At 45.3% G+C, this 15,727-nt stretch overlaps 2 protein-coding genes across 2 annotated transcripts; both read left to right on the top strand.

Moving 5' to 3' along the window:
• Positions 1-10,304: 10,304 nt before the first annotated feature.
• On the top strand, positions 10,305-11,144 carry LOC143885932 (uncharacterized). The gene is made up of 3 exons (XM_077389963.1): positions 10,305-10,775; positions 10,866-11,015; positions 11,067-11,144. The coding sequence occupies exons 1-3, from the start codon at positions 10,305-10,307 to the stop codon at positions 11,142-11,144; spliced, it is 699 nt and encodes a 232-aa protein (XP_077246078.1).
• A 33-nt stretch (positions 11,145-11,177) lies between these two features.
• LOC143885931 (uncharacterized) lies at positions 11,178-14,313 on the top strand. The gene is made up of 5 exons (XM_077389961.1): positions 11,178-11,513; positions 11,565-11,999; positions 12,117-12,455; positions 12,735-13,637; positions 14,053-14,313. Exons 1-5 carry the CDS (start codon positions 11,178-11,180, stop codon positions 14,311-14,313), a joined length of 2,274 nt encoding a protein of 757 aa, XP_077246076.1.
• The last annotated feature ends 1,414 nt before the right edge of the window (positions 14,314-15,727 follow it).

The following is a 15,727-nucleotide window of genomic DNA, read 5'->3' as shown; positions in this document are numbered from 1 at the left end:
GGACTGTCCTGGTTTTCTGCCATTGGTGAGGATGAGGACGGGAAAGAATGAGATGCTGGGGTTCTCAGAGAAGGTGGCGGGGATACAGATTTCCTCTGTAATCGAGAAGAGACCCGAACCCAAGGAGTATTAGGGTTAGCTATGGTGTCTACGGCCCTGTAATATTTGAAAGACATATTTAAAATCAGAAAGAAGTAGACACTGATGTATGCATAGACGAAGATACTGAAAGAAAAAGGTGAACTTTTATTGATAGATCATTAAAGCTTGAGTACATGGTTCGATCTTTCAAAGATAGACTGATAAGAGAAAACATGACATTAAGCACTCTTTCTAGACTTCTTCTTTGGACGACTATCTTCCTCAACTGACTCCTTGAAAGATTTGATGATTCGAACATCCCAAGCAGATGAAACGGCTTTGACAATCTTGGGCTTGAGATCCTCAGGCGGATAGAAATGACGAAGGGGAGGCACAATGGATTGCTCCCTTCCATACTGACGCTGAATCCTCGCAGGAATATAAAAGGAAGTCTTTTTGAGGCCAAGAAGGCGAACGTAGTTAGCTTCTCCAGTATTGAAGACAGCTTCTTGGATTCCAGGGATTTGCCAATAAATCTGATCTTCATGGCGAGAACTCAACCACTCAGCCCAATCGCCTTTATGATTGAAAGAAACATCATGACGCCATTCACCGAAGGTGTATAACGTATGATCAAAATGCACAGGAGCTGCAATTTTTAGCTTGTGGCATAACCACACGTGAAGTAATGCAGGACATCCTGAGAAGGACCCAACAAAAGATCGAACATAAGAGCCTGGACCTGAGCTGGCACGAAGACGAGCCATCTCATCCAATCCATTGAAGGTTTCTGCAAGCATAGTAGGAATTGGATTGGCGCCACGATCCATCTGATCAACGAGGTCCAAGAGAACAGCTGACGCACAGCGAGAAGGCTGGACAGTGAGGAACCTAGCAAAGGAGCAGAATCTCAGAGCGCGACCTCGGGCTTTTTGAATATCAACAGCACCAATATGCCCAACAGGAGGGTAAATGTCAATCAGTTGTTGCATGGACACTTCCTGGTCTTTGATGAAAGAGTTCATGGATTCATCTGGATTATTCATCAAGCGAAGGAACAAAGGACGATAATCCGACACGTAAGATGGCTTCACCAGAGGGCCATCTACAGGATATTCCAATAAGGCACACCATTCTTCAAAGGTGGGACACATTTCTTGGTTGCCAAAACGGAAGACATGATGATCGGGATCCCAACACTCTGATGCAGCATAGAGTAATCCCCAATCGAGCTTGATGGTGGCCACGTAACCGAAGAGATTTTTCTCTTGCTCACTTATGGCATAGATATGGGATTCTCTTAATGTACCACGGATCCAATCAAGAATTGTACGAGTAGACATGGTGTCTGTAAGCCAGGAGAAAGGATACAGGGATAATCAGGATTACATGAACATGAGATTAGGATGAGTTCCTACCAATATAAAGGAAGTATGGATACTCGATCGAATCAGATAATATAAGATTAAAAATCGTACGATCGAGATGAGATGAGATAGCATAAGATTGCTTTCAACGGATGGATCATGAATGACTAATCCTATGAGATCTTTGGAAATGAATGGGATTTAAATCCTAACCCCAAAGGGAAAGTTTTTTAATCTTTGCACATTTTATCAGTGTTACCTGAAGGCATCAACCCTAATCCTAATCTAGCGGAGTGGAGAGAGGATCTCGACTCATGACTTTGTTTGTGTACCTAGGACCGATCGTAGCCATTAGAAGATGGTCTACGGCCTAATCTAGACACAAATAGGTAGGATATCCTAAACTAGGCTCACACACGTGATGCACATGTGTTCGTATACTACATGCATGTGTGGGTTAATCTAGGGGTAAGGCCAAGAGTTCCCTTAGCGCGAATCCCTGTTCGATATACTGTACCAGTGTCCGGCGTATCAGTACGTGAACAAGAGATCCGTTTACGTACCATAAAGGTACTAGGCTAAGGGTGGAATGCTTCTCTAGCACAGAGGCACCAGGTGATGAAATCCCAGTCAACCATGCTAGATAACACTCCGGGTTCCTAAAATAGGACGTGTGTGCATGTGAGATGCAGGGGTTTAGATGAAAGTGATGTAAGTGTGTGCAATAAGTTCGCGCAATCTATGATGCCTTCAGGTTTTGTTAGACTAAGTTTGAGTATATGTGATGAGAAAATAAAACAAGACAAACTAATCTAACAAATATAGAGTTTTTATGAGCCAGTTAAATTAAATTCAAATGAGTTATCCTTTGGAATTGTAATGAAGTTAGGTGGTCCCCAGCAGAGTCGCCAGACTATGGGACATGATCCCGCGAGAGGGGCGTGGGGCGCGAGCCGCCGCGCACTCTCTTGGTCTCTCGTACCCACGCGATTGGCGTGTGCTTCTTAGTGTTGATTTGAATTCGTCTTTCCTGTGGACTTGGGATCACTAAGGCAATCCGAATTCCACACGAAAGAGACTGACAGAGTCGCCACCTAGATGTGGGATCTAGGACCCATAATTAACCAGAAATCTAGACTCGCTACCTGGTTACGAGAATGGAAGGTATGGGGAGTTATCCACCACATGCACCATTCTTGTCCGATAATCGGTCTTCGATTCCAAAAGCTAACTCTTTTAAATTTATTTTAAATGGCTCATTCAACTCTATGTTAATGTGCGAACTAAGTGACATGCATCCTAGAATCTAATTTCAATGTGAATCCTAAATGTGTATCTTGATTTCTTAATTTGTCTGGATTCAATCTAGGTGAAAGTTCTCCTAAAATTCTAATTTCATGAAAAATCCTAAGTGATTTGATTAAGCATTTACAAGAAAATTAATATACAAAACACCACAATTTGTTGTGGTGCCGACTCGCGGGTGGTATGCCATCAGACATCCAAGCTGCCTACGTACCCAAGCCTCACTGGGATCAGAGTCGACGTAGTTCGGTGCACCTAAGCTAAGCTACTTATGCCTAACTCAACTAGGACACCGACTTAAACGGATTTGACTGTTTCAACAGTTTTAAAAGTAGTTATTTAATTCAAGTTGAGGATTTTATTATCTTAGGATTTCATCTAAGATGCTGTATGATTCTTATCTAAATGCAAGTTGTTCCTTAGACTAATGCAGGTTTGCCTACATCCTAGTTTACTAGGCTTGTCTTAAGGAAAGATTGGGTGACTAGTGTAACTAGACCTATGGTACGGTTGCTATTCATAGCAAGCGTCCGTGATGAGGCTGGACTCCTAACTCTAGGACTCCCTAAAACCTAGGACACGGCACGACACCAGTGTTCCTAAATTGGGCTCTAATGGTTCTTAGATTGGAAACCATAATCCAATGGTTCCGAAAGACACAAGATAAATCGATTTAAGTTCTCGAGGTTAATGAGTTTCAGATTTCGAAGATTTTCAGTTTCTAGACATTTAAGGATTACCAATGGTTCTAGGGTTCAGCAATTTCGGCCTTGAATGGCATCCAAAGGAGGGAATCGTGCGCTCTTTCCTTGTGCAATTTAATACTTAGGTTATAGCATCTTATTGCCTGGCAGAATCTCAGGATTTCCGTGGACAATAACCTCGGAGCCAACAACATGCTATAACTTAAATATTCAAATTGTCAAAGATCAAGTTGCAATTGGGATACGATTATGGATGCACTGGCCATTTTTCCAGGAAAATCTAAAGATCCTAAAATTTCTGTTTTAATGGATTAAGGAGTGAACATGTGACAGAATTTTAAAGTTCTTTAGGAATTTTTATATGATTTTCAATTAATTTCGAATTTTCCATGGATTTTATCAATTTTAAGCATATGAGCGGTTTTACAAGTGAAATTGTTGCAAATAAATTCGAAATGATTTGAAATTTCTATAGCAGCAAGATGAAAATGTATGTAGCTTACAGGATGAGTTTTGCATATTTTTACATTAAATTCACATTTAATCTTGATTAATCCATTAAATGTCCAGATTGCACAATTAACACATAAACTAGTAGAAATACAACTCTAAATTCTATGAAATTTCTACAGAAATACTATATGAATCAAAATAGCATGCAGTGAGATTTTCATGAATTTTAGAAATTATTTACTACCAATTTCGGATTTTACTATTTCCAGACCAGATTATAAATTAACACTACATCCCATATTAAAACAGATCCAAATAACACGAAAATTTTACAGTAACAAGTAATATGGAAGATAAGACTACTGTAAAAATTTGATGAATTTTAATGATGATCTGATGTTAGTAAAAATTCTCCTAAAATCTGATAAGTTTCAAAGAAAATATTAAATAATATACCAAATAAACTCCAAAAATCTTTATAAATTCATGGTAAAATGAATCAGTAACATATTATTTTCCCACGAAATTTCATTAATTTTAGAATCTGTTTGGTATATAATTTAATTTTTCTTCGTCAAAAGATGTTTTTTGAAGAGTTTTCCATTTTTAAAACACAATTTGCGGAAAAAATCAGAAAAATTCGGAAAAATACAGAAATATTTTGAGAACAATGCACCTACCTGTGGTGAAGATCTCCGCCCAATCCAAAAAAATATAAAAAATCCTGCCGCCGCCGATCCGCTCCGCCGTCTTTCGCTTTCTCTGGAGTGTTTAGAGGGAGTGATTGAGGGAGTGAAGAGATAATGGAAGAAGAATATTAGGGAGAGGGATGGAAGAATATATTGAGGAAAGGGATTGGAGGGAGTGATTAGAAGAGATAATGGAAGAGAAAGAGATAATGGAAGATAAATTTCTCTTTTTTTTTTTATGGATGGGAAGGAAGATATATATAGGGAGAGAAAGAGAGAGAGAGAGATATGTTGGTGGAGAGCTCATCATGTTGTCCCTCTTAGTGGAGAATCCATCATTATTGTTCTTAGTGGAGGGCCCATCATGTTTCTTAGTGGAGAATCCATCATTATTGTTCTTAGTGGAGGGCCCATCATGTTTCTTAGTGGAGAATCCATCATTATTGTTCTTAGTGGAGGGCCCATCATGTTTCTTAGTGGAGAATCCATCATTATTGTTCTTAGTGGAGGGCCCATCATGTTGTCTTAGTGGAGAGCTACCATCATTGCTCTTCATAAGAGGCCTCACAAGAGGCCCCATTGAGGCCCCACAACGCGGGCCCCACAACGTGGGCCCCACAACGCGGGCCCCACAATGTGGGCCCCCGGTTGATTCAATTTTAAACAAATGTTCAATGCGGGCCCACCAAACGGGTACAAATTCTCCCTTGCTCGGATTCTCACGAATAACCCTTCTCCGCACTTTAGCGGAAAAAATCAGAACAATGCAGAAATGACCAGAAAGATTTGAGAAAGCGTAAGGGACGAACACCGGAATAGAAAACATTGAAAAATTGACAGCGAAACCCTAATTTCTTTTTTAATCAAAGCAGAGCAAAATGGGGTGTCTACAGGAGGGTCCATCAAATCCAGAAGATGGTCGTCAAGTTGAAAGTCATGGGTTTTCAGCTACAAAAAAGGGGTTAATAGTACCTAGAAGAAGTCGCCATAGAGGGGCCATCAACTGCCCAACATGGTCCCCAAGTTCACAGAAAAGGGTTTTCAGCTACTAGTACCAAAAGAGGGTTTTCAAGGCCAATATAGGGGAGCTCTACATGGTTTTCAAGAAGGTGTTTTTGAAATCCCATTTCTCCACTCCACAAATTGTAAAATTAAAAGCCTAGCATTAACATATGTACATGAAACGAAATTGCATTTCTCCATTCCACAAATTAACGTCAAAAATTAAACCCTAGCATCAACAAATACCGTAGCATGCAACTCTATTTTACTCTGTAGGTGGATACGCATATATGAAATGAAATCCCATCTCTCCATTTCACAAATTAATGTACAAAATAAAACCCTAGAATAAATAAACAGCAGAACGTTTCTCAATTTTACAAATTAATGTAAAACATAAAACCCTAGCAGCAAGAAACAACATTTAAAAGCATTTACAACTATTTTACTCTGTAGGAGGAAATGCAGTAACTGACATGTATATGAACTGAAAAAAATAAAAAACATATAGCATGAAAAAGGATTTCCCCCCCCCCTTTTGCATCTCTCTCAACCTGATTTTCCTCTTCAAAAATAAATAAAAATGAGATTGAATAAAGGAAGGGAAGGAAACGACGTACCAGGTAGGGTTTCCTTCAAATGCGAGGTTTGATACGTACTTCACCTTTGTCGAGATCGCCGTCGAGATCGCCGGAGTGATTGCCGTAGAGATCGCCGGAGGGAGGAGAGGACGACAAAATTTTAACAGAGACGAGAGGAGAGAAGAGGGAAGAGAGAAGAGGGAAAACATAAATGTCTTTTTTTTTTAATTTTTCTAAGTCATTTCACTGTTTCTGCCAGAGGGGCATTTTCGTCATTCAAAATTTTGAAATCCAAATTTTGACCCCCTTCTGTCATTTCCAACAAACACTTGACCCATCTGATATTATGTCTTTTATTAGTCCCCCCTGTGTCAAATTTCCTTTGAAAAATCTCTCAAGTGCAAAATCACATCACTATGCACTCAACATCCACAAATAGAGAAGCTTATTATGTTGATATTTTGCTAGAATTAGGTCAAACATATTGCATGTCCTCCATCTAGTAAAAACAAACAAAGAACATCCATATAGAACTTCAAAAGGAAATCAAGAAATTCATGTTACTCCAACCACATAGGCCAAAATGGAAGAAAAATAGAAATGATTTTTTAGACATCCTCAAACAACTCATGCAATAAATTTACAAGTCAATCATGAACCAATGAAAAAGGAAAAAAATAGGAGAAAAATTGATCAAGTACAAAACCCCCTGAAAAATATCAAGAAATAAAAAACAGAGGAGTGGCAGTCGACCGAGGTACGGTGGGCGACCACAGTAGCTCAACAAGAGAAAAAAAGATCCAGAAAGATAAGGGCGGTCGGCCGACCCTTGGCAGGCTACCACGGAAGGTCGCAAGCCGAAAAATAAAAAAGGACCAGAAGGGTCGCGGAGTGCGACCCCGACATCTCGGTCAAACGCGGGCGTCGGGAAAGTGCTTTTTAATGCCCTTCCGCGAATCATATTTACCTTTCGTGAAAACTTTTTCTCCTAGGGTTTTCTACTTTCTTCCTTCCCTGCACTGTTTCCGATCAAGATCACTCGAGATTAGGGTTTTTAAGTACTTTTCAACTAGTAATATCTCTTCCTTCTTCATTTCTTCATACCGTTTTCTTTCATTTTTCTTTCTAAACCGTTTTCTCTTCCATTTCTTCTACTCTCCTTCATCCTCCACCTTTGAATCTTCTTTTCCTCACCTACTCATCTCTCCCTTTCTCCTTTTCATCTATCCCCTCAGTCAAATCTGAGATCACCTCTCTACCATCTGTTTTCTCTTCGAAACCCTAACCCTAGATCAAATGGCATAATCAAGGAAGACTATTGTACAAAAGGGAAAGAGGCTTAGGGCTGAACAAGAAGAAGAAGTTTTTCCTACCGAACACTTCTTCAATGCAAAGGCCAAGGATAAATTCAAGCAACTCAAGGATAGGCCGGTCATTTCGGGAGAAAAGTGATAATCACCTACCTACGACCTCCTAGATCTTTTCGCCGAACAAGGTTGGGTAAGATTTCTACAATATAGTTCTTTGGTTTACCCCGAATTAGTACTTTTATTCAAACCTCGTGGTGTCTCATGGGAGAGTGGTAATCAATAGCTATTGCATATCAGAATTTGCGCTCAATCTTCCACAATTCTGCAATCTTATTGATGTTTGTAAGCCCAAGGGTACAACCCACTGATGGTTTGATGATCAACAAACCTAAATTGATGGTAGTATGCTAATTGTTGCTCTAGTGTTGTGATTTAGACAGGAATTATCAAAGCCAACACTTTAAGCAAGGAGATGAAGGGCTCAACTTGAGACAATCAAGCATTGATGGTTCTTCAACAAGCCTTAAAGCCTTTTGAAAAATGAAGGGAACCATGCACAAGAACAAGACAGAAAACTCTCCCAAGCCAAAGAACACCTCATGCAATTTGCCTAGAAGATGAAGACTCAAGGTTCCTTACTCCGTAGAATGTATTAGAGTCCTCTTGGCATTAAGTATCTTGCATGAAGTAATGTTTTCAAAACCCTTTTAAAAGCATTTTGACAAACTCAAAAAGGTATTTGAAAACTTAGAACAAAAGCCCAAAGACTATGGCCCAAAGCCCCTAAATTTAAATGCATAAAAACAAGTTTTCAAAACAGGGCAGGTCGACCGGGGTCCCCCTGGCGACCACGGGATGGATGCTGGATGATGAGGTGTAAAAACTCCAGCCTCTCACAGGCCGCCGCCTGTCACGGAGTAGGTGAGCTCCAGCCTCTCACAGGCCGCCACCTGTCCCGGAGTAGGTGATCTCCAGCCTCTCACAGGCCGCCACCTGTCCCGGAGTAGGTGAGCTCCAGCCTCTCACAGGCCGCCACCTGTCCAGGACACCTGTCCTGGACACCTCACCAGGTTTTCCCCTATAAATAAGGGTTCAAAGCTTAAACCAACGGGTAATACAAAAAACCCTCTCTCCACCCAAAAACTCTTAAGACTAGCTCTGCACTCTTGCTCATACTGACTTGAGTGTCGAAGGGCCTGTCCGAAGTAAAACCCGGGTTGGTCTTCTGACCTCGCTTGCCTTGTGCAGGACCCAGCCCTCATAGCAGGACTCAGCCACTTCGCTCCCCTTCACTCCGGTCCCTCAGGACTCAGCTCCTCTGGTCATCCAGCTCAGCTCTTACGTCACTGTCGGACCTGTTACCGATTTTCGGTCTAACAGATTGGCGCCATCCGTGGGACCGCAGAACTAAAAGTCGTTCTCAAACATCTCACAAAAAATGGCATGGCGCAAAAATGCGCGGGTACCAGCTGCACGGACTGATCAAGCCGTGCTGCCTCGTAGGACCCGAAGTGAACGAATCGCCTCGCTAGTAGTGGCGGCCTCTGCTACAGCTGAGCAGAGCCCTGCTAGCTCAGAGTACCTGAATCCCTTACCCACTCCGGAACAAGTTCAAGCTCTATTTCAACAGATGACAGCTCTCGTTGGGCAGTACCAGCAACTGCTTCAGACGCCTTCACAACCTCCTCCAGAGGCTCCACGATCTGTCCAAGAAAGGCCAGACATCCATAGGGGAGAGTCATCGCGCCATGATGAGGATCGAACTCACCACTCCACCAGACAAGTCCATTACCCCCCAGCGAGGCATGCTCAAGCAGAACCTCACCGCCGTCAAAGGTCACGGTCCCGTTCCGCACAAAGGCCCCGAGCTCATGAAGACCGTGCTCCACCAGTGAAGTCCCGGTCTCGTCGAAGGAGTCCGGAAAGCCAGTCCAGCTCCGCGGCGAGCCGATCTATGGGAAGAATTAGGTCCGCGGAACATAGAACGGATCCGCTCCTACAGAGAATGGAGGAAATGGATCACCGGATAGAGGAATTGGCGAAGGATCAGAGCCGGCCCGCCTCCAGGGCGTTCTCAAGCAGAACGCCGTTCACTGATGATGTTCTGGGTGCCCCAGCACCCAGGGGGTTTAAAATGCCCGCTGTCCTGCAGTACGACGGGACCACTGACCCCGTGGACCCTTTGGAGACATTCAGAACAATGATGCTCCTCCACGGCGCATCCGACGGCTTCATTTGCAGAGCGTTTCCAACGACGCTAACTGGCGCGGCGAGAGACTGGTACTCCAGGATCAAACCGAACTCCATCAGCAATTTCGATGATTTCGGAGAGGATCTGGTTCGCCACTTCATGAGTAGCCGCAGGCCGAGGAAAACGACAGCATCCCTGATGGCTTTGCGGCAGGACGACAATGAGCCTCTGAAAGTGTTCGTCCGCCGCTTCAACAGGGAGGCACTTCAGGTGCCCAATTTAGATCCCTCAGCAGCTATGAATGCGCTCCTCGCGGGTGCCAGGTCTAACGACTTCCGTCGGGCTGTAGCGCGACAAAATCCGCACTCACTGGCGGATCTCATGGCCGGGGCAGAGGAGTACATAACGGTGGAGGAAACACTGGCAGCCCTTAATTCAAATCGGAGGATAACCTCTAAAGAGAAAAATCCCCCCAAGCAGCGCAGGGAGGATAAACCTCCCAGAAGAGAGAAGTCTCCACCTCCGCAAAGAAGAGAAGGGAACTTCACACCTCTCAACACCTCCAGAAAACATATATTGGCTGCGATCAGCAAAGAAGAATTCGTAAAGTGGCCTGCTAGAATGATCTCCAAAGGAAACAGGAGAGATCCATCGAAATACTGTCGGTTCCATAAGGACCACGGTCACGACACGGATGAGTGTTGGCAGCTCAAAGAGGAAATTGAGCAGCTGACCGACCGCGGTTATTTGAAAAAGTATATTCGAACTGACGGCCGCAAGCAAGAACGAAGAGAGAAGAGCCCCCGAGGCCGCAGTCCTCCTCGAAAATCACAGCCGCCCCCTGCTCGCAACAAAACTCCTCAGCCGCCCAGTACACAGCAGGAGGCACCTCGATCTCAGCCAAGGGGGGTCATTGGCACAATCATGGGTGGACCGGCCGCTGGGGGCACGTCCTCCGCTGCCCGCAAAGCGTATGCACGACGGATCAACGCCGTGCACACGACCAGTAAGAAGACAAGAACAGAGAATGAGATCTCCTTCTCAGATGTCGATTTGGACAACCTCATACTGCCCCATGATGACGCACTGGTGGTAACCGTGCTCGTCGCCAACTGGGAAGTAAAGAAAATCCTCGTGGACAATGGGAGTTCGGCGGATATCTTATACTATCACGCCTTTCAGAAGATGATGATAGGTGACGACCGCCTGAAGCCGGCAAGCTCAGACCTGTTTGGCTTCTCCGGAGAGGTTGTGAAAGTAGAAGGGCTGATTGAGCTCCCAATCCTTGTCGGAGAGCCACCTCGCCAAGCGTTCGCCATGGTCAACTTCCTGGTAGTAAGGGCCACTTCGGTCTATAATGCTATCTTGGGACGGCCTGGCCAGAACCTGATCCGTGCAGTGGCTTCGACCTACCACCAAAAGATGAAGTTCATAACGCCTACTGGCGTGGGGGAAGTTTGAGGAGATCAACCTCAATCCAGGGAGTACTACGCGATGGCACTGAAGGGTAAAAATGCAGTGGAATCACTACCAATCAAACTACTCGATGTAAGGGCTGAGCTCAGGGGGACTCAACCCACTGAAGACCTCATCTCCATTCCGCTCTCCCCAGGAGATAAGGAAAAAGTCACCCTGATCGGTTCCTCTCTCAGCAACAGCATTCAACATCAGCTCACCGAGTTTCTCCAAGATAACGCAGATGTCTTTGCATGGGTCCCTGCTGATATGCCCGGTATTGACCCAGAGATCAGCACGCACAGACTTGGTGTTGATTCAACCTATAGACCGGTTAAGCAGAAGAAAAGGCATTTCGCTTTTGAAAGGCGACAGGCAATAAAAGAGGAAGTGGAGAGGCTTCTGAAAGCTGACTTCATTCGTAAGATTCGATACTCGGACTGGTTGGCAAACATAGTCCTAGTCAAGAAGACCAACGGAAAATGGAGGACCTGCGTCGACTTCACCGATCTAAATAAAGCCTTCCCTAAGGATAGCTATCCACTCCCGAAGATCGATCAACTTATCGACGCCACCGCGGGTCACGAATTGTTGAGCTTCATGGATGCCTTCTCCGGGTACAACCAAATCAGGATGTACGAATCAGACATACCGAAGACCTCCTTCGTCACAGATCAAGGGACTTATTACTACCGTGTTATGCCTTTTGGCCTCAAAAACGCCGGAGCTACTTATCAAAGGCTAGTGAACCGACTCTTTCAACACCAGATCGGCCGCAATATGGAAGTTTATGTGGACGATATGCTGGTCAAGAGTCGCAGTGCGCAGGATCATGTATCTGATCTCAAAGAAACATTTCAGGTCCTGAAAAAGCACAGCATGAAGCTTAACCCCACCAAGTGCACTTTCGGAGTCAGCTCAGGAAAATTCTTAGGGTTCATGGTAAGCCAACGAGGGATAGAAGCAAATCCAGAGAAGATCAAAGCTGTGATGGAGCTCACTGCTCCAAAAACTATCAGAGAAGTCCAGCGGCTCACAGGAATGATAGCCGCACTGGGGCGCTTTATCTCCAAGTCCGCGGAGAGGTGCCTGCCTTTCTTTAGTGCGGTCAAAGGACTCAAGACTGCGCCCTGGACGGAGGAATGCCAAACCGCATTTGAGGAGTTGAAGAAGTACCTGTCCTCCCCACCACTACTAACAAAGCCGGAGCTGGGCGAGGAGCTATTTCTGTATCTCTCCATTAGCTCCACGGCTCTGGCAGCTGTCCTCGTCCGCGAAGAGCATCGACAGCAAAAGCCTATCTATTATGTTAGCAAGGTTCTTCACGACGCAGAAATAAGGTACCAGCGGGTCGAGAAACTGGCTTACGCGCTGGTAATGGCGGCCAGGAAGCTAAGGCCTTACTCTCAAGCCCACACCATAAAAGTCTTGACTGATCAACCACTCCGGCAAGTACTCCATCGACCAGATATCTCCGGGCGACTTGTGAAATGGGCCGTGGAGCTAAGCGAGTTCGATATTCAGTACGCGCCTAGGCCAGCCATCAAGGCTCAAGTACTCGCAGACTTCGTGGCTGAGTGCACCATCCCCCAGCAGTTCGTCGATTCTGAAGCTGTGCAGCTCCCAGTTGCGGAGGAAGCAGCCCCTGAAGAATGTATAGCAGAGGGAACTGAAACTGAAACCATCCATCCACCAGCCGAGCAGGGCTCCGCGACCAGCGCACTAATTTGGGAAGTACATGTCGATGGGTCTTCAAACAAAAGTGGTTGTGGAGCTGGCCTCATCCTCACCGGACCTGATGACTTCACTGCGGATTATGCCTTAAGGTTTGGATTCCGCGCATCCAACAACGAGGCAGAATATGAAGCTCTCCTAGCAGGGATGAGCCTTGCAATCCAAACCGGCGCCTGGGACTTAAAAGCATACTGCGACTCTCAACTGGATGCAAACCAGATTCAGGGGGTCTACGAAGCTCGAGACGAGCGTATGATCAAGTACATCGCCAAGGTCCGCCAACTCGCCAGCAAGTTCGAAAGTTTTGAGATTATCAGGGTACCCAGAACAGAAAATGCCAAGGCAGATGTGCTGTCAAAACTGGCTGCCTCCGGATATACCACCCTTGGGAGCATACGCATGGAGTTCCTACCAAGATCCAGCATCGAAAGTAAAGCCGCGGAAACAATGCAGGTAGAGAATGAGTCGTGCTGGATGGACGAGATCATCAGTTATCTGCGCGACGGCAAACTCCCCGAGGATAAAAAGGAAGCCCGCAAGGTGACACAAAGAGCTGCCCGATTCTCCCTCAGCAGTGACATCTTGTATAAGAGATCCTATACTCTCCCATATCTGAAGTGCCTTAGGCCTGGCGATGCAGCATATACACTCCAGGAGACGCACGAAGGAATTTGCGGAGAACATCTGGGGGGCAAAGCCCTGGCGATAAAAGTGCTGCTTAGAGGACTGTATTGGCCTACCATAAGGCAGGATGCACTGAGTTTGGTTAAAAGGTGTGAGAGGTGTCAGAAATTCTCTCCCACCATCCACCAGCCCGCCGTAGCAATGGCTCCAATTATCAGTCCACTCCCCTTCACAGTATGGGGGATGGACATCTTAGGCCCTTTCCCATCGGCCTCTAGAAAGTGCATGTTCGTGGTAGTGGCGATCGACTATTTCACTAAGTGGGTGGAGGCAGAACCTCTAGCCCAAATCACAGAGCAAAATGTGCAGAACTTCTTCTGGAAATCAGTAGTTTGCCGATTTGGGATTCCCCCTGCCTTGATAACGGACAACGGCAAACGGTTCTACTGCCGTAACTTCCGAAAGTTCTGCCCTAAAGATCGAACAGAGGTTCACTTTAGTAGCTCACCCCCAGACCAATGGGCAAACGGAAGTTACTAATAGAATCCTGCTTCAGGGGATAAAGAAAAGACTGGACGACAAAGCGGGCCGCTGGGCAGACGAACTTTATCACGTTCTATGGGCATACCGCACTACTCCTCGCACGCCAACTGGTGAATCGCCATTCAACCTCTCCTTTGGAACAGAGGCTGTGATCCCGGTCGATATAGGCACTCCGTCTCCTAGAATCACCAGCTTCAACGAGCAGCTTAACAGTGACGGGCTCCGCGCCAATCTCGACCTATTAGAGGAGATCTGGGAAGAATCTCGAATCTGAGTCGCCGCCTACAAACAGAAAGTATCCAACTATCATGACTCCAAGATACGCCCCAGGGAATTTCGGACAGGAGATTTAGTCCTGAGGAGGGCAGCAGTATCTCAACCAACTAAAGTCGGGAAACTCTCCCCGACTTGGGAGGGGCCATATCGAGTAAAAGAAATCATCCGCCCCGGGAGCTACAAGCTAGAGACACTGGAGGAGCACTTGTTACTCCACGCATGGAACTCCAAAAACCTTAGAAGATATTATTAGTAGACACACCGCCCGGCTTGACAGGTGATTTTGTAAATTATGTTTATAATAATATGAATAAATAATTCTTTTTGCAGATTCAAATTTTCCTCTTAGAACTGGAAACCCAGTTCACAAAACTTGGGTACTCTCTGGAAACCCAGTTCACAAAACTTGGGTACTCTCTGGAAACCCAGTTCACAAAACTTGGGTACTCACTGGAAACCCAGTTCATAAAACTTGGGTACTCTCTGGAAACCCAGTTCACAAAACTTGGGTACTCACTGGAAACCCATTTCATAAAACTTGGGTACTCTCTGTAGTGGTCTTTGAGACCCTAGGATCTCTTGTTTGTTTTGTTGTTTTTCTTCTTCTTCCTCTGTTTTTTTTTTTGACGGCCTTCAAGGCCAACCCTGTAATGGTCCTCGAGGCCCTACATTTTGATGAATGAAATTATATTTGTCCATATCTGTTTCTCCTGTCTCTGATAAGCTTTAGTTGAATGACTTGCCCGGCGGGGGCCTTTGGCTCCTCGTCAACAATTGTTGACCTGGAAGGTAGAGACAGATTGACCATCACTAAGTTCGGATTGCACGCCTGGAGTTCTTGGAGGCAGTCGTAATACCCAATACTATAAGCCTCACTCGACAGGCTGAATAGTTTGGCCTCTTTCGCCTCGACGGCTCCCTTTACTGCCATTTCCTGCCTCTCTTTGGCTCTCCTTCTCTGGGCATCCATGGCTTCGACAGCCTTATCCAGCTTCTGCTTTTCGGAGGCCAAATCCTCCGCCATTAGGTTCTTCTCGGCCTCTACCCGTCCAATGCTCGTCTGAAGCTCCTTGACCTCAGTGGCCAGCTTTCCGTTCACCTCTTCAGATTTGGTGATGGCCTCGAAGAACTTCTTGCTCTTCTCCTTAAGATCGTTGTAGTACAAACCAATCTGCAGACAGAGACAAGCATCAGTATAGGAAGAAAGCAAAAGACGGATAGAGAGTAAACAAATTTATCACCTGATAGAGTGAAGAGAACACCGCCTCTTCGCCAGTAGCCGGCGGCTCGTGGATAACTTGTTGCTTATCCTTTACAAGGAGACACTTACTCACAATCTCAGCCGAGAATCGACTCTCGCCCAGTCCGGTGTCATCCTTCTGAACGGCCCAATTGGGCCGAAAAACATTGTC

This window comes from Tasmannia lanceolata, unplaced genomic scaffold, assembly GCF_043159265.1.
Source record: "Tasmannia lanceolata isolate RefF3 unplaced genomic scaffold, GAP_Taslan_0.1 ptg000011l, whole genome shotgun sequence".
NCBI classification, from domain to species: Eukaryota; Viridiplantae; Streptophyta; class Magnoliopsida; order Canellales; family Winteraceae; genus Tasmannia; species Tasmannia lanceolata.
The sequence above is the reverse complement of the archived record's forward strand: the minus strand, read 5'-3'. Positions and strand labels throughout refer to the sequence as shown.